This window comes from Antennarius striatus, chromosome 4 (genome assembly GCF_040054535.1).
Source record: "Antennarius striatus isolate MH-2024 chromosome 4, ASM4005453v1, whole genome shotgun sequence".
In the NCBI taxonomy this organism is placed as follows: domain Eukaryota; kingdom Metazoa; phylum Chordata; class Actinopteri; order Lophiiformes; family Antennariidae; genus Antennarius; species Antennarius striatus.
Genome location: NC_090779.1, coordinates 8,145,561 through 8,169,005, shown reverse-complemented (window position 1 = coordinate 8,169,005; position 23,445 = coordinate 8,145,561). Strand labels below are relative to the sequence as shown.

The following is a 23,445-nucleotide window of genomic DNA, read 5'->3' as shown; positions in this document are numbered from 1 at the left end:
TGCTCCTAAACTTCTAGCCTTGCTACCTTTCCACCTGGTCTCCTGGACACACAGTATGTCTACCTTCCTCCTCTGCATCATGTCAACCAACTCTCTACCTTTTCCTGTCATAGTTCCAACATTCAACGTCCCTACTCTCAGTCCTATACTCTTGGGGCTCCTCTTCTCTCTCTTCGTGCGAACACACTTCCCTCCTCTCCTTCTATGACCAACAGTAGTAGTAGACCAACAATTTCCACCGGCGCCCTGTAGGTCAACAGCGCCGATGGCGGTCGTTGTTAACCCGGGCCTCGACCTATCCGGTATGGAAGTCATAGGTTTCATTCGCATCTTTAATTTGGCAAAAGTTTTACGCCGGATGCCCTTCCTGGCGCAACCCTCTGTATTTATCCGGGCTTGGGACCGGCACAATAAGACACTGGCTTGTGTCCTCTTGTGGCTACATTATTGAAGTGCCCTATTAATAATATGAATACACTAAATTAATAATGAAAACCCAACTAAACTTCAAAGGTTTTGTCCTAGAACAAAGACGCACCTGTTATTGGAAAGCATCTCAGTTGAAATGTGGCAAAAATAAAGAAACCAATTACAATATCTATACTTTCAGGGGCCCAACACAGTGTGTGTGGAAAACGTGAACTCAATTTTAGAGGTATGGACTGATAACTTTTGCATACCGATGAACTACAGTAACCTCATCAATACAATAAACGTTAACATTTGTTTTAATGCTGTCTTATCTAAATTGCGTCTCTATCACAGGATGTGCAACTAAAGTAACTATTGTATCCTTGATTGCAGTCATTTCTCTAACTACATACAGAGACTTCTGTCCAGGAAGCTGCAGGCTCAATGTGGGCTGAAAGTTCAGGCAGAATGTATGGTTGAATCTGTGTTAATTATTTTAACTGCTGCATCAATGTCACTGAGGAAAAGACAAGAGACAGAGCTGGAGGTAACAGAGATGAAGATGCTGAGGTTCTCTCTGGGAGTGACCAGGAAGGATAGGATCAGGAATGAGTACATCAGGGGGACAGCACATGTTAGAGGTTTTGGAGATGAAGTCAGAGGCCAGACTGAGATGGTTTAGACATGTCCAGAGGAGAGATAGTGAATATATTGGTAGAAGGATGCTGAGTTTTGAGCTACCAGGGAAGAGGCATAGAGGAAGACTAAAGAGGAGGTTTATGGATGTAGTGAAAGAGGACATGAAGGTAGTTGGTGTGAGAGAAGAGGATGCAGAAGACAGGGTTAGATGGAGGTAATCGATTCGCTGTGGTGACCCCTGAAGGGAAAAGTCGAAATGAAATGAAGAAGACATCACAACTTCATTAATGGATTGAATAGCTTGTCTTTGACACTGTGAATGTGTTTGAAACCACTTAAACGAGAGGTAGCTCTTTTATGGTCTACTGTGAGGCTAAATATCGCATGTCAAAAATAACTCCGAAGTCATATTTCACTGTTATCTGTCAACAGATCAGGTGGTGAGAGAAAGACAAGGATAGTAGAATTTAGGATAGTATTCATTACTGCGATTGAACTCAAACATCCTATTAAACATTCAGGATTATAAAAGTTGCTAAAGTATTTTTTTTATGTGTTATTCAACTTTGCCAGTAGCTGCTCAGTAGATGTGTCTCCGAGGGCAAACAAGTCGGAGGACCACTCCCACAGGTGGACAGCTGTGTGACGACGAGCATAAAGTGTAATTCTTGATTGATCACATGTACTGTATTGATTCAAGGAGGACAGTATTTGCTGATTTGCCAAAGGACAGTTTTGATAAAACTGTACATGGGATAATTTAAGATGATGCAGTCACTGTTTGTATAACACTGTTTGACATCCTGTCTGCAAAGTCCAATCACGCAAACAGTAATTATGGCTTAGAAAAAGGAATGTTTCAGAACACAGGACATTTTCCATGTGGTAACACCAGTAACATAAAGAAAGACAACAAATAAATTAAATTCCTGTGGTATTTTTGGACCTTAATGTTTTTAATTTTAAATGTATCAAATGTTGCTGTTTCTGATAATTTGCATAGGAAATACTAGTTGGTTAAAATATTTTTACCATGATTCCAAGATTTACATTGATATGTTGTCTTTCTATTTAAATATATCTTAAATTTGCATTTGTTACTAACATTATTTTTTATTAGATAATAACTTCTGCCTCATTAAAATGCAGATTTACAAGGATGATATAGTCATTCAAATCCTCCGCCACATCATTGTTTATCAAGTGTATACTGAGAAAAGCTGTTCTTATGAACATCACTATGCATCAAAGGTAAATTTCAAAACAAGGGCAATTATTTAAGCCAGTTACAAATTTTACAAATTTTACTTTTTTTACATGGGGTGTCAGATCATACTTTTGGTATAACACAAAAATACTGTATGTATTGGTTTTGTAACATATACTGTACATCTCACATGAAATTAAGAAGTACCATTTTATATTTCGAGAGTTACTGAAAATTTGCTGAAATAAAATTGAGTTTAATCTGAGATGATACTGCTTCTCTGGATAGAAGCTGGTCACCTTCGTTATGCCATTTTATATTGATAAGGTATTTTTATTAGAGTATAGCATTTTTGATCCATGTAAAATTATGGCAAGTAACTTAAACATTTTCTTACTAATTAAAAAAGTCTAAATATGTGATATGTCTTAGATAAATGGAATATGAGATAAGATATACTCTATTGATCCCAAACTAGGAAATTTACATTTCTAAAATACAAAAGAAATGTGGTGACAACTTGTTATAATTATTTAATTCAGCATCTTTTTTATCATTCATTACCATTGGTATATCCGTGTGTATGTATGAAAACCTCTTCCCTGCTGCTGCAATCATGTAAATTTCCCCACTGTGGGACAAACAAAGGATTATCTTTTCTTTTCCTATTTTTTACATTTTAAAAATGTATTAATAAAAATTATGCCATGCTTCTATCATTACAAGAAAGATTCCTTTCTTTACTTTCTCCACAGCCAGTGGTGTCGTCAGTGTTTGTCTGTAGTAGTTTGTCTGTAGTCCATTAAACTTATATGATTATAATAATTATTATTTTACATATTATATTATTATATGGTATAAATCACTTTCTAGCTATTGATAATAGTGATAATAGTGATTTAGAGGAAAACCAAAGAGGAGGTTTATGGATGTAGTGAAAGGGACATGAGGGTAGTTGGTGTGAGAGAAGAGGATGCAGAAGACAGGGTTAGATGGAGACAACTGATTCGCTGTGGTGACCCCTGAAGGGAAAAGCTGATTGACTATGACTCCATAAAATTGACATGAGGTCATGAACTGAGAAGAGCATTTCCCCATTTTGCCTGGAGGCGGCAGCATTCATTTTAAAATAGGAAGCGATCCACAAGAATCCTGCTATGAGCTAAGCCCCACCCCTTCCTGTCTCATATTGGTTGAAACCTTTTCCTGGATTGGAGTGAACTGTTCCTCATAAGAGTTCATGGTTGGTTAAAAATAAGGCTAGTTATCCATGTAGGCCAATCAGAAATCGAATAGGGCGGGTCTAGTGTCGCCCTTGGTGGAGCGTCTGAAGCCGCCGTCTGTAGTCGCACATGCGCATTTAGTGTCAAGGTACTAAATGGAGGCTATTTAAAACGTCTCCTGTCATGAGTTGAAAACATACGATGATATTACATCTAACTAAGCAACTACTTTAAGTTACGCTTGTCCGCAGCAGTCAATATGGGTGAGTTAGCATGTATATGTATATATTCCTCTCCTTCATAGCGACAGCTACATCTGCTAATGGAGCCGCTGTTGCTACCATTAGCCGTGATGGTGATAAATGGCTAACAGATATACTGTTGAGTCGATTGAAAAGCCTAACCCTGTGCATCCAGTACTTCATGAAACAGACTGCTCACTAATGGCCCAGTAACACCCGGGGTAAAAGCTACCTAAATAGAATAACGTACAGTAATTTACAAGGTCTTATCATCTGGTCACATAAACAGACTAAAAACTCTGGAGCTGTTCTACTTCTATATCCTTTATTTCCACAGACAGCGGAGCTGAAAGCACCGAGGAAGTAGAAGGAGAGAGATCCTCACCTCCTACCGGATTACAGTCCCCCCTGATGGCCCGGAACCCTTCACCACCTCCAGACACAGCTGATGGAGAGGAGGAGGAAAATTTGGATGCCATAGGAGAAACTGTTTACAGCAAGCACTGGCTTTTCAGCACACTGACCCGTCTCATTCATGTAGGCAGGCAGTTCTCACGGTGTTATATTCTTTGTGTCCTTAAAAGTGGAAAATTATGTTGTTGTTCATGGTTCTAAACCTTTATCTTCACTATGTATGTGTACTGGATATTCAAGTCCAAAGCACTACTTGAATTTGATTTACTCTCTCTACCCATTTTTTAATTTTTATTTTGTTTTGTATACTGTTTTGATCCCCAAAGAGAAATTAAGAGCACACTCTAGTAATTCAATCAATAATTATGTTGGGCAAAATTGACACGCTTGCAATTGTGATTGAAATTGAGTTGACTGGAACATCTTAACTGCATCACAGATTCACACTGTGCAGGCTATAGGATCCAACACAATTTCTTGTTTTGCAGATGGTCTCAGAACATTCAGAGTTGGATGCTGAAGGTGAAATGCAGCTGCCTGATGAGGATGAGGAAGATCTGTGTAGAGTCTGGGATATGGCAATGGACAAGGTAGTAGTAAAATCTGTGCTGCATGAGTTTCACATTCTTTTTCATTCAAAAGTCCGGTCTTCCTAGTAAAGAAATAGAAATAATAGTTCATATAATGTGTGGTGGGACACAGTATGTATGATGCAGATGGATGAAAATCAAAACATAAATGTTTAGTAATCACTCTTTATGTGTGCAGGATGTGGCTGGTTTCCTGCAGGAATTCAAAGCTACAGAGATCCTACTAGGGGTGATAGCCAAATCTCGTTGTCCACGTCTCACTGTGAGTGAAAAAATTTACAATTAAGGCATTCTGTGTCTGAATATAATCCCATGTGTTTCTATTTGATTCCATGTTTACAGACTTTCTATTTCTTCTCCAGGAAATCTGTGTGGGAATCCTCGGGAATATTGCTTGCTTTCCTGAAACTTGTCTGACTCTCAGCCAAAATGAAGACCTATGGTAAATCTGGGATGTTTTTTTTTTAATAGTAGACAACATAAACACTTGAGTGTGACTGATACATCTCCCTGTTTCCACAGTGCTGTGCTGTTGCTACTTCTTGGGGATGCAGATCCTCCCACTCTGCTGGAAACGAGCAGGTAACATTTATTTGGCACACGTCCATCCGAGAGGCCGAGACAAAAGCGTTCATGTTTTGTGATAATGTTGACAGGTTGCTGCTGACATGTGTCTGTCAGAAAGACGTCTCTGCCGTGTGGCTGCAGCGAATACGACAGCAACCATCTGTGTGCTCCAGCCTCTGTTTCATCATGTGCAGTTCTACCAATAGTATTGTGCTTTTATTCTTTCCCTCATCATGATAACATGTTTACTTGTGTGTAGAAAATAAGTCTGTTTGACATTCCAAGACGAATTACATTAACTGAGAGTTCCCGTAAGCTGTTAATCTTAAAGGTTCCCTGTGGAGTTTCAGACCTCTAGTAATGCTAACGTAGCTCTTTTCTGTAAGTAGGCCCCCCTTTTTAAATCTTGTGCACAGAGGCACACTCTGGTGACATGATACTTTTACACTACTTCACTGATCCCAGGCCAGAGGCCTGTACCATAAAGCTGGATTACGGCTTAGCGAGATAACTTCAGGCTTAACCCTGGCTTTTCGGTACCATAAAGGTGGCTGACTTTCTGTCAGGCTATGTTGTCGCGGTGACCTATGCTGAACACCTCCTCTGGAGTAGGATAAATTCAGGTTGAGAGCTCAGCAGGTATAACACCCCCACCTACTGACCAATCAGTTCTCTTGGAAAATGGGCTGTCCGTTTTATGAGAACCCGGTGGATCTTGGTGCACAGCTTGTGCGAAGAGCGCTCAGGTGCAAGAGAATATTTAGAGATCGCTGTAATCCGTTCGAATTGCCTGAACAATCACTGCATGAAAGGTAGAGGTTTTGGGGAGAGGGGTTACATTACATCTGTCAGCTGCTGGAGCCTTACGTCAGTAATGTAACAGCACCGCAACCACGCACTGACAGTCCCGCAGACAGTGTGCATTGCACTGAGGTTCTTTGCCACAGTTAATATATTTCTTAGTCATGTTCGTAATTATTATGATGTCCTTAAATCCCTCGTTGGATGGGTTACAAGCAAGCCACAGATAAAATGCCATTAATCAATTATTTGTTTCAGTAAATCATGGATTGATTGATTCATTCATAGGTACTTTTATGCATTCTGTTGGCGATGCCGAAAACCTCGGGAAGAACACAGTATATAGAGCTATTCATAAAGTCGCGGGGGCTACAATCACATTCCATAACGAAAAATGTCGTACACATATACATTTATGGAACACACAAATGTTTCTGTAGTAAGATATACAAGTGCAGTCATAGTGGGGAAGTAATATTTTAATGGCACTAACTTCCGCATTGACACAGTCGGCGATTTTGTGTCAGCGATCCTTGCGCCGTTTGGCAGCAGCAATTGTGTTGCTTTTTGCCTGGATTATTGATTTGTATTGCTCGTATTTATTAATTATTATTGTTTGCTCCTCCGTTGTGAAATATGCGGCTCAGGTCCAGTTTGTTGCATGTTTGCGATTGGTCGCATGCAGCAAACTCCGCCCTTTTTATGTGAGCGCGCACAGATTTAGAGTGGACATGCCTGGATTGAATTAGTGACTTGATAGCCGGCTTTATGGTACCGAAAATCCGGAGGGCGGATGTCTCGATAAGTGAAGCCAGATAAGTAAGGGGAAGCCCGGCTAGGTTCATCAAGCTTTATGGTACAAGCCTCAGGTCACCATCATCTGTTTACAATGTGGTAGCAAAGACAAGAAAGAGGATTACTCGCAGGGAAACATTGATGTCAACATGGCATCATGGCATGTCATGATGGCATTAGCTTAGGAAATTATTTCACAGAAATATGTATTAGACATGTTTGTTGTTTGTTCGGTTCGGTTTGTACACAAGGAGGCTTCTTGCGACAGCTTTTAAGATTATAACCTTTGTCTATCTTCTAACATGTTTCTTGTACAGCTGACCTGCTTGAGAAGGTTGGAGAACTGGTGGAAAATCTATTTGATCTCGATGAAGAGCTGATGAGAAGTTGGGTCACAGCTCAGCCAAGTGAGGAGGAGGAGAAGGATGAAGGTGAAGGCCATTTGAATGTAGCCTCGTGTCTCCTTGAGGCAGCCAAGCAGCTCAGGTGAGAGGCTGAAGTAGAAGATTTGGGAAATGTTTTTGATTTTTTTTTTTTTTTGCATTTGAAGATTTGTTTACTTTGAGGTGGAATAGAATCCATCTTATGTTTGGGAATAAAGCCTAAGAATTTATTGTTTTTACCAATAAGAGGTTAGAAGATATTTTAAAACTGGATGCCAGTAAACTGTTTCCATATGGCAGACATTTAAAATGTTCTGTGGTGAATTTTAAAAGGATATGAAGAAGTGATGTGTATTTTGACCATAGCTTGGTCAAATTTAATGAATGATTTCTGTGGATCATCTCAGCATTCAACAGTACTGAATTTTTTTCACAGATCTGAGAGCCTGAAGGGGTTAGAGATTTACCTTCATGCCCTCCAGCTTCTCACCACCATAGATGAGGGTATTGAGGTGTTATGTAAGTGGTGGTGAACACGATGTTGTGTTAAGTCTTTGGCACAAAATTGACTGAATTGACATTATTTCACTGTTTCTTCTAGCTTCACCTGAAGGACCCAGTAAGGCAATCTGGGATTTTGTCTGTGATGTTGTCTGCAAAGACTTCTGCCAGCCAGATGATCTACCAGTTGTTCTGCAAGAACAGAAGACTGTTTTGCTTCAGGCATTTGCTGTGTTACACGCTCTGTACAGATGTCAGAACCAGTGGGGCAGCCAAAGTGACACAAGTAAAAATTGTACCAGTTCAATTCTTTGTTTCTCCTATTCACAATCACTATTTATGGTCATTGGTAGAGAAAATATCACTACTCAACATTTTCAAAAATAATTACCATTCAATATAGTAAAGAATCAACAACTCTTTACTATATTGATGTGCTATTTGAATCATCTTCATAAATTCACACTGTCCATAGAACAGGTGATGTCAGCAGAAACTGTTGGGGTTGAAGACTCCATTGTGGCTTATTGTGTCTCTAATGGTGCAAAAAACTCAAGGGCAGATCTGTGATGTCAGCTGGGGTGTCTTAATCCACAGCTGTCTGAATATCAGCAATTTTGTGTCCGCATCTCTTAGAAATCAGGGTTCTGGAGGACGGGAATTTCACAAGCCTATTGGCTTCTATCCGTCTGCGCTTTTTTTTGGATGTAACATGTCAGAAAAAAATTAACTAAATAAAATTTAGCTGCAGCATGCACAGTCGTCAGTGAAAACATCCCTCATGCGAATAAGCCTCCATGTTAATTCTACCGTGTCCAGCTCTTACAAATACCTTGATTGACTTCGTGTCAATTCCTTTGATAGGTCTTCCTCTCATTGGATCCATTTTGCGAGTGCTTCACTTCCACACTGAGGGAAAACATCCCGCTTCCAGCAAAGACGACAGAAAAGATGACCAGCTTCAGGCTCTAGCAGAGATCACAGCTGAGTTCCTATCTGACATCTGCATCCAGATTAGCAAGGTAATCCTAAACACATAGCTTGATTTCCTATTCAGTGAGCTGCACACTGAGATTTTATTTATTCTCTTTTTAGGACACTGTGGAAGATTTGGTGAAGACAGGCTACCTCACAGAGAAGACATCTCTGATAGCTGCTTCCAGTTTAGTTCCCGACTATAAGATGGCAGTAAGTATTTCCCTAAAAAGTTAACAATTTAATCATAAATTATATGATTTTAGAAAGCTCAATTTATCCTCCAGAAGACTCCCGTCTCCTAGCATTACTTACTTGTAATTGGATGAATAAATATAAAGGTCTGGATTCTCCTACCTCCACAACAATTCATCTGATGAGCTCCAAACTTGGCATGCTGGTGGCTCCAAAGAAGTGCACTGTCCACTTTGATACTGTTTTATTATGCAGCATGCTCAAAATTAATAAAGTAAATGAACAGGCAAACCCCATCAAGGTGACTACATCTGGTTCAGATCAACTAATCTGATCATTGAAAGTTTGTCAATACTTCAGGCAGAAATCAAACCATGTGGTGCTCTGTAAATTCACAGTAGTTACTGATCAGTGTTAACATTACAAATGAGAACAACAGAGTGCTTTGTCAAGATTTAAGACACAGCACCACATAGCAGGGTATTGTATATCATAGCAGGGTTAATTTTTGAGCATGTGACTGGTTAAGACAGACGGCTGCTGTAAACCACCACCTGTGGAAAATCAACACCCAGCGCTTCTTCCTCTTGTTCAGTTCCAGCACCTGCAGTCGATGCTATCAAAGGCTGATCCCCAGATGGCAGACATGGTCAGGAAACAGTTTCCTGTTTGAGGCATCCGGTGGTCGACCCTCAGTCCTGCTTTTTATAGTGGCTTCTATTTCCACTCCGAAGATCCTTCTTCAAGTCAAAGTGTTTAGATTTCTACCAGAAAATACATTGAAGCTGTCATCACCATCAGCGCTGGGACAAAGACTCTATTTCATATTTTTCTACTGCATTATATGAGCAATTTTTTATTGTGTTGTTAATGCTTTTTTTTCTATTAAATAGCTGAAGAATTTGTTCTTCTCAGTTTTTCTTGAATCATTATCATCTATTCTTGCTGCAGAGCTGAAGTTAACAATAGAAAAAAAAAATCATTCCTCACAGGATCTTCGTGTAAAAGGACCAACATCTATTCACTATCACTGCAGTAGGACACAGTTTACACATTAACTAAGTCTGTTTAAAACAATTTATTTTAGGTAACTTGATCATGTAAAATTTTTTCAACGTAAGATGGAACTGCCTTGAATGTGAACTGAGTCACTGTCCCAATCATATGAGTAAGGGTGCTAACAAGTGTTTACCAGAGGGTGATAGTCACTCGGTAACGACAATAAAATTAGATGAAAGGCTTGAGCCTGGCAACAATGAACTCATTTGGTTTCCAAATGCACCATTTCGCCCACTCAGGGACAAGAGCAGGACGAGCTGTGCATTTCCAGCAAGCTTACGAAGGCTCTGTGAATATAGCAGCTCTTTAATTAAAGCTTGGATTGATATGTAGAACACTCTTTCACTCTTTCTAATGGAAATCCCTAGATGCTTGGAGTGTATGCAAGACAAAGATCACCTTATGGGCAAAAGCCCTGTTTTTGTTTTTTTTTGTTTTATTTTAATGCTGTCTCCAGCTTGACTATGATGCATGTACTGTAGTTTGCCGGCACCTTGATGTGCGAGTCATGTCCTCTTCCTGTTGTAAATGTCTAGAATGATGCAGATGTAATCACGCTTGGCCTTTCCAGATTGCTTGTGGCCTGTGACTTGCACTTTGCCGTTGTTGTCTTGGGGCATCTCTGCCAGGCGCGTCATGTCACAGAGATCAGAGTGAAGCCCAGACGTCTTCTGCTGCCCTGCCAAATCTCATTGTCAGTCTGCTGATCTCCACAGCAGCTTGATATGTTCTGACTCCATACGTGTTCCTGGTGCGGCTGGTGCTTTACACACATCAATGACACTGAAGCATGACAGGCCAGGGTGACGCTGATGCCGGATGTCAGGTACTTCTTTTTCCGTCCCCCTCTACCCACGTTGTTTGTTAAAATGAGCTGTTTGCCTGGCGGTGAAATGCGTTCTATTTTAGTCACACATTCGTGTGAAAAATCTCATCACTTTATGTAACCTGTTATATTGATTTGGAAGATTTACTTAAGTTTTTATCAAGCAGCTAACAAAAAAATCAGCTATTCTTTAAGCTGGGATCAAGTAGGGTCAAAAGTAATTTCCCCTTTCCTGGGAGTATGAGGGGGGCAATGAAGAATGCGTGTGCCGTGTCACGTCCTCCTCCTTTGGTTCAAGGCCCAGCCTATTCACAAGCACCTGGTCAGAACACGTTAATAAAGACACATGATGCTGTTGGGTGCAATCAAAGCCCCCTCTGCTCATTTCCTGAGTTCGCTGGGTTTCTAATGTCAACAGAAGCACAATGAAACTTTCCCCTTCGTGATCTCTGAGTGTTGAAGACACTGACGTACTCTGCTCACAGAAAGTAATGCCGTGACGTTGATGTTCGCTGTTGTTCCTTCACTATCTCTATTAGACTCTTGTGATGATTTACTAGACAATTGGGATTTCACGCAATGTGTTTTTATCGTCCCTCACAGTACAATATCATTAATGCAGATGAAATGTGTCTAGGGTCATCTTCTATGAGACCTGCTCCTAAAAATAAATTCAACTTCTTAACCAAAAAAAAGAAAACTGTCATATATTGCTTTCCATACCTTACTCTGATTTTATTCTACTTGAAAGCTGCTCAACTAATTATAATGTAAAATGTACCGTATTTACTTTGTGCACGTGTTGAAACATATCTGTGTTAATCTTCCTCATATGCATATGTGGAATGAATTACCCTGCTAAGGTCATTACAGTAACTAAATTTTAATAATAGTGATAGATTTATTTTTAATATTGGAGAAAATATGCTACAAGGACATCAAAAATTGTCTGATATATGAAAAGTTATTGCAATCATAAATGATAACCTAGCCTTATAAATAATCAAAACACGTTCAAAATATTTGTTAGGGTTTCCGTTTCGAATGCAGCAGGTGTTTATGTTTGCAGCTCTTTCCTGCGGTGTCCTTGTGCACGCAGACGCCTGTCACCAAGAGGCATATGCTGCTGTTTGTTCGGCAGTGAGAGAACTGAAGCTAATTAAAGAGAAGCAATCTTCCCACAGGATGTAAACGTAAGCAGACCATTCACCGCTCTGATTAGTTAGTTGTTCAAACAAGGCTCAGCATCGGGTGAAAGACTGGAATTCTTTTGATGAAGTGCTTTCAGAAGACATTGAATGATCTGGAAATTCAAATATCAGCGGTGGTGTAATTAAGAGTGGAAAAACTGAACATGTCACAAATAAAATATGTTAAAAAAACATGTTTGCCCTTTATATATTTTATCAAAATTTCCAAAAACAAATCAATAATTATGTAAGTTATATACACTGTATATATTTGTGGTACTTTGTTGAAGAACTATATTCTTTGAGTTGCCCTATTTTTTATTTTGATTCCATTTTTAAAAAAGAACTCTAACCATATGACATGAGACAGTTTATATATTTAGAGTTTCATGTCTATGTCCTATATATTTTAGACATTAAATGTGTCTGGTATATACAGTATATTTATGCATCAACATTTCAAAATCAATTTCATGTTTTTATATTAATTAAACAGGATAACTTATAAAAAGCTTTTCAACTGGTAGCATTATCCATGTAATTATGTCTAACTGCTATGTCACGTACAATAAATTAGGTTAAAATTTTGAGTGGTTTCTCGATGTTTGAAATCAGCAGGAAATATGTAAGCTGTTGTTGGAACAAGACATTGAATCTATGTCAAAAACACAGTGACCTCTGACCTCCTTGGGGAGAATCCAACAACATACAATCTACTGGCCTTGTTGAACAGTTTCCTCATGCTGTGGGTGAGATTATCCTGAGACATGTCTCACAGCTTGATGCTGAGACACTGAGAGTAAATCCCTCTGATTAAGTGAACAGAACTGGGACAGACTAGCCATGAGGCGTCTCCTTCTTACTCAGACATGTCTGCAAGCCAGAATCCACCCTTTGCACTTTTCCACAGACTGATCATAAATAAAAGTTTTCAATAATGAAGTTTCCATAACTGAATGCTCTACCTTCTTCCTGGCGCAAAGTGAAATATTGATAGTTTCTGACAACTGCAGTCATCATCTTCATCCCCAGCAGCCATATTGCTTACGGACAACTAAAACAAGAATGTTTTACAATCCTAAAGGAACCAAAAGAAAAGAAAAAAATGAATGTCAAACCAGCAGTGTGTAGGGCAGAGATAAGACAAATAAGATTTAATGCCACCAATTCCTTGTCTTAACAGAAGACCAGTTTATCTGAATCATCCTGATGATCCATCTCCAGTCTGCAGGAGGGAGATCTGCTTTCAGGCAGAGTAGAAAGTTTACTGTATATGTAGGTACACTTGGCTGCACTTTTATTTGTAAATGTACTTTAAATATATTTTGCACACACTGTAGGTGTCATCGGGAACTGCTACAAAATACTAATGGTGAGCATGAGTGAAAGCTTTCCAAGAAATACCGGTAAATTTCTCCATGAATGAATTGGTGCAAAATGTTTTCCCAGAACTAAAGCTGACGGTTCAGTATAGGTGAGACCTCTTTAAACCCCAATGTGAAGTCCAATTGCTTCTGATTTGACCTGTAGGATTACTATGATGTAGATGAGTGAATATTTGCACCATCATTAGTGACACTAGTTACTAGGTATAGGTAAGAATGTCTCCTGGAGAGGTTACCATAATATTGTAGTTATAATATTCTTCCTAGACTCCCTGACCCCTAATCTGTCAAAACACCAATTAGCTTAAATCTCAGGGCAGCTGCATCAATGATTGGATGAACAAAGATGCTACAACCAACATCATGCATTCAATGAAGATCACAACAAACTGTTTAGATGTACTTTGACATGATAAAAAGATAAAACAAGACACATTGCAGTAATTTATTTTAATGCAGAAAATGCCAGTCAGCAGAGAGCAGTGTAACGTCTGGATGCAGTTGAAGTCTGACAGTAAATAACAGAGATGTGATGCAGAGCTGCAGGACCCCAGGACCTTAAGACAGCGCCAGAAGTCTTTGGTCTGTGAAACCTGTTTATGGGATTAGATTAGATTGGAATGGGCTTGATCCTACAGCACGGAGTCCATGAAATAAACAGTTCATTACCGAATCATGAACAGTACAATCATACAACAGTACAATCGTGGCTGTACAATTCAGTGGGCTTTCACCTTTAACCTGTATTCTCTTTAATCTTCATAAATAATCAAGAAACTACACATGTTCTGGAAAAACCCTTTTCTGTTTATTACCCTGTGTCAGCCCATGCGGTGTACAGCGGTGGTCATCACTCATTACATTGCTTTAAGCAGCAGCCTTTGTTATTGGTTACTGATGTGAATAGACAGCCGCAGCGCTACAGGGGGAGCTTAAATGAAAGAAGTCTCACTTCAAGTTAATGTTGTTTGTTTTCTTTGTATTTGAAAATGAAAACCGGTTTATTTTTTGCAGATTGATTTTCTCAGAATGAGGTTCAGGATAGAATGGATGTCACGTGAACACCAGCATACAGCTGCCCACCCTTAAAATGCATTAGAGCACACTGGTTTACAACTTTATTCACATCTGTTTGTAAAAAAAAAAGCTTTCTAACAAATATTCTTTTATTTCCATAATGCTGTTGTTTTGTATCTTGTGGATTATTTTTTCACATAAATCCCAACTAAGAATTAATGATTAATTCATCCATTTTCCTCTTGTCAATTTTTAATTCATTGCTACATTTTCTAAATGTCAATTGGAATAACATGGGTTGTTTAATCCGACATTTCATTTGTACAAAAATATTCCTTGTTCACTTGTTGTGGGGTTTTTTTGTTGTGGTTTATTTTGTTTTTGCAGAATAACACAAAAATGTTTGTCATCTATAGCTGAAGATGATAAGGAGTCAGGTAAACATGTTCACACATTCTTACTTCAGTCTTTACAAATAATGTATACTGGTGCATTCTACAGTAGTGTATACTGGAGAGTCCTTTGGTACGGGACTGATATATCTGCTCATAGGAATGATGCCTGGCATGTTTTAATGGACTACACTGACCACCAACACAAACTTGATGCAGGAAGCATTACAAAGCAGATCTGGAGTCAGCTTCAGAAGAGAGGATGTTCCCTTCATTGCCTCCTCTGTTGCGTAAAGCATCTGATCATGTCACGGGTGACACGGGCCAGGACCACCTGAGACCAGCAGCATGTGCATCGGCCACATGTATCACTCCGTTTGGGGTTGTGGAGCTGAGACGAGAGACTGACAAGGACATCACTTCTGTCCTCTTGAGATGACCTAAAGCGTAGAGAACACACGTTTTATCGGCTTTAAGTAATGAGTTATCTCAACTTCACTGCTCCCTCCCCTGGATTCTGCTTGCAGAGGCCAGCGAAGCCCTTTCTCCTGATTGTTTTGATCTTATTAAAGTCTCATGGTGTTAAAGGCAGGAAAGCATGCAGATTAATTATGCTATGTGCATGAGAGGTGCTTACACTGCAGGCAGAAGGATTTTGAAAAGAGGGTATGTTTGGCTGGCTGTGCAATGCATGGTGGGCTGCTTTGTATCCTCTTAAACCTTGACCCCCAGCCCTTCTGAAGGTGTCAACAAACAAGAAGAATTGACTGCTTACACCAGCATTCAATAAAACCTAAATCTAAAGTGAATCACCTGGTCTGCTTCCAAACGAAATGTCAAGCTTCTCAACTTGTTGGCATTTTTTGTTGTTGTTTTTAAAAAAAATTATTTTAAATGTTTTCAGATTAGCCTCATATGTGAAAATTAGGTCTTGTTCTTAGAACTGCTCACTAAATATTTTAATACTTTGATAGCAAATGTAAAGTAAAATGTAAAGTAAAGATGGGTAGCATTGGGAGAAAAGTGCTGCAGTTCCAGAAACAACACAAACTCAAAAACACAACAGTCACAATTAAAAGAAAAAAAAAAGACTTTCCAAAGGAGAGAGAGCTTGTTTATGGAGCTTGAAGTAAAGAATGACAAATTAATTTTTATGAATTTGGTTTTTAGATATATTTGTCTTTCATCTTTTAAAAATAAAAAATCTAACTCCTTTAGTTATGTTAGGGTTAGGAGGTAAGGTTGCCTCCAGAGGTCCGGAGAACTTCTGTTGGGTAGACTGGATTCACTATTTGTACTTGTTAACATTGCATGATTTCTGCATTGGTTTGCTATTAATGTGTTCATATCCCAGTTTACCTGTAGTAATGACTACAATACTGCCTCTTAACCGATGATGAGTAACAAATTTAGAAACCAATGATTAGTTAATTATTTCTTCTTGTATGTTTATGAACTAATTATCATATTATCATTTCATTCACATTTGGTGTCGCAGTCTGTTAACTGCCAGACCAGTTAGCAGGCTGGTTTAGACCTCAGTAATTTTTTATCAAAATACAACTCATCATTTATCAGTCATTCCTGATTCTTTCACCATTTGTTTCCTGGTCATATTCCTAATTTTATATACCCTACTGTAAAGTGTTTACTACAAACAGAATAACATTTCTACAATACTTCATCTTTTTCTGCATTAGTACGTGTTAAAATGGATAAGAGCTTGAGCCTGAAACTAAAAAGGAACTGATCCAAGTGTACACAGTAGTGAAACACAATGAGACAAGTATGTGTTGACTTTATTTTGTTTGGCCTGTTTTTTTTTAATGTCGTATTGTGAATATTTATAAAAAGTGCAGAATGCTGAACAAAAAGAGAAAGTGATTCAGAATCCTGACCCGTAACAGATGCCAATTCTGCCTCCAGCTCTTTCTTAGAAAATATGTCGTTGACTTAAGCAGGCGTACTGTCTGTCACTGGTTAATTTATTGATCAATACAGTGCCATACCCCAAACACTGTGTTCATAAACATCTATCTATCAAATAGGAGAACTTCAACAAAAACTGGAGTCGTGCAGCATAGTGCTGGGTCTGTGCATAAAAAAAAAAAGGATATTCCATTCATTAATTTTCAGATAAAATCCAGTGTGATAAAAACCGTTCAATCAGCTATTTTAATCCCCTCGGTGAAACGTGAACTTCCGATTGATCCCATTGAAGGTGTTCCGGGCCTTCAGGTGAAATGAAAGGCGCTCTTTTTTTCCCATTTTCTAGTGACGTGGGCAGTGCGGCTGTTTCTCTATTTGCTGTGTGGGTGAGATTACGCCCCCCTCCTTTCTCTCTATGCGTAAATAGCCAAGCGCGCTTCTTCCCGGGGTAGAAAGCCTATGTGACATAGCAGAGGTTATTTAGGTAAACCTTCTTTAAGAACTGCATAAAAAGAACTGCAGAACTTCACCATGTACTCCAACAAAAACGAGGTACCTCGACGGGGAAGATCTTTCGACTCCATGAACATTGGTCATGAAGAGAAACTACTGAACAATGAGGTAAGACTTTAGGAAAGTGGGTGAACAGAAAAAAAGAGAAAACTATTAGTTTTGAACCGGTATCTGCCTGCAATTTTTTTATTTTTTATTTTTAAAATCTTGTTTATCGTGTGTTACCATCTAGGTGAACGCGTCACTGCGGCAGTAAAGCCAAGAGGTTTCCTTTATTTGATATTTTTGGGTTTGGGTTGTTTTTTTGTGTGTGGTTTTTTTTTTGATGAATGAGAAGTTAAAGGGGTCATCTTCCTGAATAAGCCTTCACTTTGTCGTCAGCGCAGATTAATTTAATCCGTTTTGCTATAGTGTAATTTGCGTCAAGGGTTAAGAAGGTTAACGTGGACTCTGTATGAATTTAATGTCGCAAAACAGTCTTTATTGCTCACTCCTTCGCCGGTGTAATTACTATAAGACAAACGAGATAAAAAGATAAATCAGATCAACCTGGCTAGGAAATCCATATTTACAACGAGGTCAATAAATAAATCAGATTGTAAGCGCAGTGCAGCAGTTTTATTCTGACAATCCGTAAGGCTACACTGAAAGTTTATCGTATAACGAAAAATAAAGTAAATTAAAATAAATTGGGTCAATTAAATACCTGTAATCGGGCCTTATGTATTATGGACTTTAAAACATTCAGAAGTATGTGTTAAGACTTTATGTAAAGCCGCGTGGAAAGTGTCATTAACAACTATGGTATGAACAGAGGAAAAGTATTGGATGTAGAACGTGTGCGTAAAATCCGTGCGCTGCGGTGATTAGACGCAGCCTGTGTCCATTCCACATGCAGGGAGTTAATTATAGGCTCCCCGTGTCCAAATGAGATTGTAGTAAGAAGATTCTTTGAGACATAGAGACGTTCATCTTCGTCTAAGCGAGACGCAAAGAGTTGACCCCATTGAGCGTCCTGATCCAGTCTCCATCCAGACACTAATGCTGTCAGGGATACTTCAGACAAAGGGCCACAGAAAACTGGTCTGCCGTGCGGTCTACACAATGCTAGAAGGGCGAAACATGGTAAATGAAATGAATTTAACTGCCTCTTGAGACTGGCCTGCTCCTTTACTCCCAAACCTGTTCTACCATATGTAAGAATAAATTATACCCTGGTGTAGCTGCACATGGCAGGAGTACTAGTTATAACCTGACCAAAAAACTAGTTCAAAATTTAATCTGTGATTTACGCACTACTATTGTTTGATGCAGAATGATTTACAGTACAAGGATGTGTTTTGCCTATGGCATGTGCAGCAGCAACCATGCGTCGCCTGTAGGGCTGTCCAAGGTGCTGAAATGGACAGCAGGGCTTCGTCAGCTTCTTCTTGGCAATTCGTGCATCTAACCTGTCTGCATTAATACTGTATAACTTTTTCCCACATGTAGGATAAGAGGCTTTCCTTTTTCCTTTATTCTCCTTTAGGGTGCAATGAGGCAGGAAAAAACTGTTGTTTGTTTCTTTTCGCAAGATATTATTATATACATTATTATTAAATTAATATTAAAATCGAGTAAGAATTTGTATATTCTACTGTCACGCTATTTTTGATATTCCTAAAAAAAATGTCACTTGAAATGAGTTGTAACTCAACCTTTGCATTTCCATACCTTTATCAGGTCAAACTGAATAACCAAAAATGCATTAAATTATGGGTGAAAAGTTGAATATCTGCTCACGCAACAGTCAAACGAAAACCATTGAACCATTATTGTGTATTGAATGTTAATAATTTTATGCAGTTACACTAATGAATATCTTTAAAATCCTTACTGTTTCCAGATAAACAAATCAACCTTCACAAAAATTGAAGAAAGCTCTGAAAAGAAGAATGCATCAGAGAAAGGCAGAGCAACAATCATCTTTTCCCTCAAGAATGAAGTGGGAGGACTGGTAAAGGCGCTCCGACTCTTCCAAGTATGAACAAATTTATTATAGTATTGATATTTTTCCATTAAAAGGGCTGTGCAGCATCACCAAAATTCCATTTACAAGAGAAAGTCATTTAAAACAGACTTATTTTTAAATAATAAATGACTTTCATATCCCACAGCAAAACCAAACTGACATATTTGTTTGAATACAGACCCTCTTGGTAAGAAAATAATATCAGAATTCTGATAAATAAAAATCAGAAAGAAAAGAAAATACTCAGTATCTAGGTCAAACAGAATACATCATGGTTTATTAGACAAGGTTGGCATGTTGTATGAAATTATCATTATCAAATTTATATTAAATAGCAAAGGTCACAATAACTGTTGTCTAACATATAAATGTCAAATCAGTGTAGGAGGATTACACATTGTTGTGTACAAGTAACATTCTGTCTTACGCCCTGGAATTGAACTTCATGCTTTGGTTCAATGCCAAATTTTTGACATGGAAATGCAAACAATAGAGGAGTAATTTCTAGTTAGCAAAAGATACATTTAGCATTATTTCTCGTATCTGTGTGAAGTTTGTCAAAAAAAGAATTCTCAGTTTACAGGCAGTCCGTCAATCACACACTTTAGGTATAAGTTTCCACTTTAAATGTATCAAACACACACAAACAATCAGCTAGAGACACCACTTCAGCATAGTATTGATATGTAAGCACAATTTTCTAAGAATACATATATATGTGTGTGTTAATTATTGTTGTATAATATATTGTCATATTGTCTTTATTATAGCATAACATTTTAAGGCTACATTCATCACACATCTATTTATTATCTTATCACACTGACATAAGCAGGCAAAGCTAATAAATCATTCTCCATGTCTCCATGCAGGAAAATCACGTCAATCTTGTCCATATAGAGTCCAGAAAATCCAAAAGGCGCAACTCTGAGTTTGAAATTTTTGTGGACTGCGACAGCAACCATGAACAACTAAATGAAATCATCCAGTTGCTTCGGAAGCACGTGAACGTGGTAGATGTGGAGCCTCCAGATAATTCCTGTCTGCACGAAGAAGGTGACTGAAGTGATCACTGCATTAGAAATACACTATATTTCTAATGAGGGGAATAAATAATAACAGTTTTGCTTCTCTGGTCTCAGATATGAACGAGGTACCTTGGTTTCCAAAGAAGATATCCGACTTGGACAAGTGTGCAAACCGTGTCCTGATGTATGGCTCTGAATTGGATGCAGATCATCCGGTATGTAGACCCAAAAACAGATGAAGACAACTCCTTAAGTTGAATTTAAAATGATATTATTCTCATATGTTCCTCTTCATCAGGGCTTCAAGGACAACGTCTACCGCAAAAGGCGAAAGTACTTTGCTGATCTTGCCATGGCCTATAAACAGTGAGTGTTTGTTTCATGTCTTAATGATACTTTCAAAAGTCTGAGGACTCTCTACTGGATATTAAGAGAACTATTCTCTCCTATTGCAGTGGGGATCCCATACCTTACATTGAGTTCACAGAGGAGGAGGTGCAAACTTGGGGAGTTGTTTACAGGGAGCTCAACAAGTTGTACCCCACCCACGCCTGCCGGGAATATTTGAAGAATCTGCCACTGTTGTCTAAATACTGTGAATTTCGGGAGGACAACATCCCTCAGCTGGAGGATGTCTCGCGCTTCCTCAGGGGTAGGTTTTTCATTTCCTTAAAAAAAATAGGCTCCCTTCTTTGTTTCAGATGCGCAATTGGAAATGCTTCAATACCTTTGTAAATATCTTACAATGTCTTATCTTCTTAGAACGCACAGGATTTACCATCAGACCTGTAGCCGGTTATTTGTCCCCGCGTGACTTCCTTGCTGGCTTGGCTTTCCGTGTTTTCCACTGTACCCAGTATGTGCGGCACAGCTCCGAACCCCTGTACACCCCAGAGCCGTGAGTAATACACAGACCTGTGAACAGGAACTTGATGGTGAGGTTCATACAAACCTTTTGACCCTAATAGTATTATTTATTGTTATGAAGGGACACGTGCCATGAGCTACTGGGTCATGTTCCACTCTTGGCAGAGCCCAGCTTCGCCCAGTTTTCTCAGGAGATTGGTCTTGCTTCACTCGGAGCTTCAGATGACTCAATTCAAAAACTTGCCACAGTGAGTGACTCTGATAAAGGAGAATTTATAGACTCCCAAATTTCGACTCTGGAACAATTTTCATGATTGTTTCTGTGTTGCAGTGCTATTTCTTTACGGTGGAGTTTGGCCTATGCAAACAAGAAGGTCAGCTGCGTGCATATGGAGCTGGACTGCTGTCATCTATCAGTGAGCTTAAGGTAAGGAAAAAATTCATTTAAAACAGCAGCACTCATGTGTTCAATGAAATGAGCCAAATGTGTGCTGATCCGTTCTATGTTTCACAGCATGCACTCTCTGGGAAGGCAAGGATATTGCCCTTTGACCCCAAAGTCACATCCAAACAAGAATGCATCATCACAACATTTCAGGAAGCTTACTTTGTGTCGGACAGCTTTGAGGAGGCCAAAGTGAAAATGAGGTGAACCTGGTTTTAGTTATATAACAAGATGTTCATAGAAAGAGATCTCAGATACAAAAAAATGATCCACTGCACTGTTTACCATGCATTGACAATATTGTGATCATTGCAGGGAGTTTGCTAAGACCATCAAGCGTCCGTTCACTGTGCGTTACAACCCTTACACCCAGAGTGTGGACGTTCTAAAAGACACTGTTAGCATCAACAGTGTGGTGGAGGAGCTCCGACATGAACTCGACATCATTGGTGATGCCCTCAATCGGCTGAACAAGCAGCTGGGTGTCTAACAGCTGCATTACAGTTGAAAATACTTTGTTTGTCTGTCGATGCTTGCTGCGTTGTCTCCAGACACAGAATTATGCTGCTTATGTTTCACCCTTTGTCAGTGCAAGTAATGTGGCCTGCTTGTGGCATACTGCTCATTTGCCCTCAATCCTTGACATCTGATTTCACAGTTTACAAAGGTGCATTAGTTTACCCACTTATGTTAGAAAATTGCACAAATCCAAAGAGCTATTTAACTAAAATAATGTTTTAAATTAGTTGTTCTTCATTTAATATTACCAATAATCAATCGTTTTCATATTACTTCAGTAAATAACACCACTGCTGTATATTATTATGTGTATTTTTTGTGTTGTATTTTATTTCATTTGTCTTCTTCATATTTATCTTAATCACTTAAGTGATGTGCATAAAATATACGAGTACCTTGTTTGTATTATTTTTGTGTATGTATCATGTCCTTGTTTGTGTACTTTGAGAAAAATTGCAGAACTAGTGCTAAAAAAATCTTTCTGTGTCTAATTAAGGCAGATTTGGCAAACAAATGATCCTGCCCTATATTATTTTACAGTGGTTATTTTGAATACCTCTTCTTGAACTGAACATAATTGTACTACTCCTTAAATCCAAATATTATTTTTCTACTGTAAAGCAATATGGACATTGAAAGTAGTGTGTATCGATGTACTACCTGTATCTTCACAGCGTGTCAGATGAGTTGTAAATTTTTGACGTACTAATTTTCTAACGTCCTCATGGTAGAATTTGGTTATGGATACTGAGTGCAGAGGTAGATGCTGAAGATGATCATGAAGATGGAAATGATAAGAATAGATAGGCCTGTGTTTGAAATGGCTATCGAAGCAATAGCAGTTAAATGTTTTAACATTCTACCGTTTGACCTGAGAATTGATTATGAAATATAAATGAACATGTGGGATGGAAACCAAACAGTGGCATTTTGATGTGTTTCTTTAATGCTGAATCGCTGAAATGTTTTAATTTGAGATTTATCATATGCCAAAGTGCTCTATTTAAATTTAGAAACTGCAGAATAGACAGTCTCTAATCAAGAATTCTTGATTTCCCACCAATAAATAAATGTAATACAGGTATATCTTTTCAAAGGTTATGTTCACAGGAAACATGTAGCTAAACCTCATGTAGCCTCAGAAATGTTGTCATCATAAAGGCCATATACTTCAGATTCCTATTAAAACTATTATTATTGGTGATTTTGTCTGTTTTGAATTGTGTTGCACCCTACATTTGTCTTCTGCTTACAACATTCCAGACATTTACACAATCCATAAACAAAACTCATGGACGAATTCATATATCCTACTATGGCA

At 38.6% G+C, this 23,445-nt stretch overlaps 2 protein-coding genes across 3 annotated transcripts; both read left to right on the top strand.

Annotated features, from left to right (window-relative positions):
- Positions 1-3,598: 3,598 nt before the first annotated feature.
- saal1 (serum amyloid A-like 1) lies at positions 3,599-9,846 on the top strand. The gene is made up of 13 exons (XM_068314157.1): positions 3,599-3,743; positions 4,060-4,259; positions 4,625-4,726; positions 4,905-4,988; positions 5,089-5,168; positions 5,249-5,308; positions 5,383-5,498; positions 7,207-7,375; positions 7,709-7,791; positions 7,874-8,059; positions 8,638-8,795; positions 8,869-8,961; positions 9,539-9,846. The coding sequence occupies exons 1-13, from the start codon at positions 3,740-3,742 to the stop codon at positions 9,614-9,616; spliced, it is 1,413 nt and encodes a 470-aa protein (XP_068170258.1). The 5' UTR covers positions 3,599-3,739; the 3' UTR covers positions 9,617-9,846.
- A 7,334-nt stretch (positions 9,847-17,180) lies between these two features.
- Positions 17,181-23,312, top strand: tph1a (tryptophan hydroxylase 1 (tryptophan 5-monooxygenase) a). 2 transcript variants are annotated; one of them, XM_068312574.1, is made up of 11 exons: positions 17,181-17,362; positions 19,140-19,274; positions 20,138-20,321; positions 20,408-20,508; positions 20,592-20,659; positions 20,749-20,945; positions 21,056-21,191; positions 21,282-21,408; positions 21,492-21,587; positions 21,675-21,808; positions 21,921-23,312. In XM_068312574.1, the coding sequence occupies exons 1-11, from the start codon at positions 17,273-17,275 to the stop codon at positions 22,093-22,095; spliced, it is 1,443 nt and encodes a 480-aa protein (XP_068168675.1). In that variant the 5' UTR covers positions 17,181-17,272; the 3' UTR covers positions 22,096-23,312. The 2 variants fall into 2 exon arrangements, with proteins under 2 accessions (XP_068168675.1, XP_068168676.1); XM_068312575.1 differs by lacking the exon at positions 17,181-17,362 and adding an exon at positions 18,252-18,379.
- The last annotated feature ends 133 nt before the right edge of the window (positions 23,313-23,445 follow it).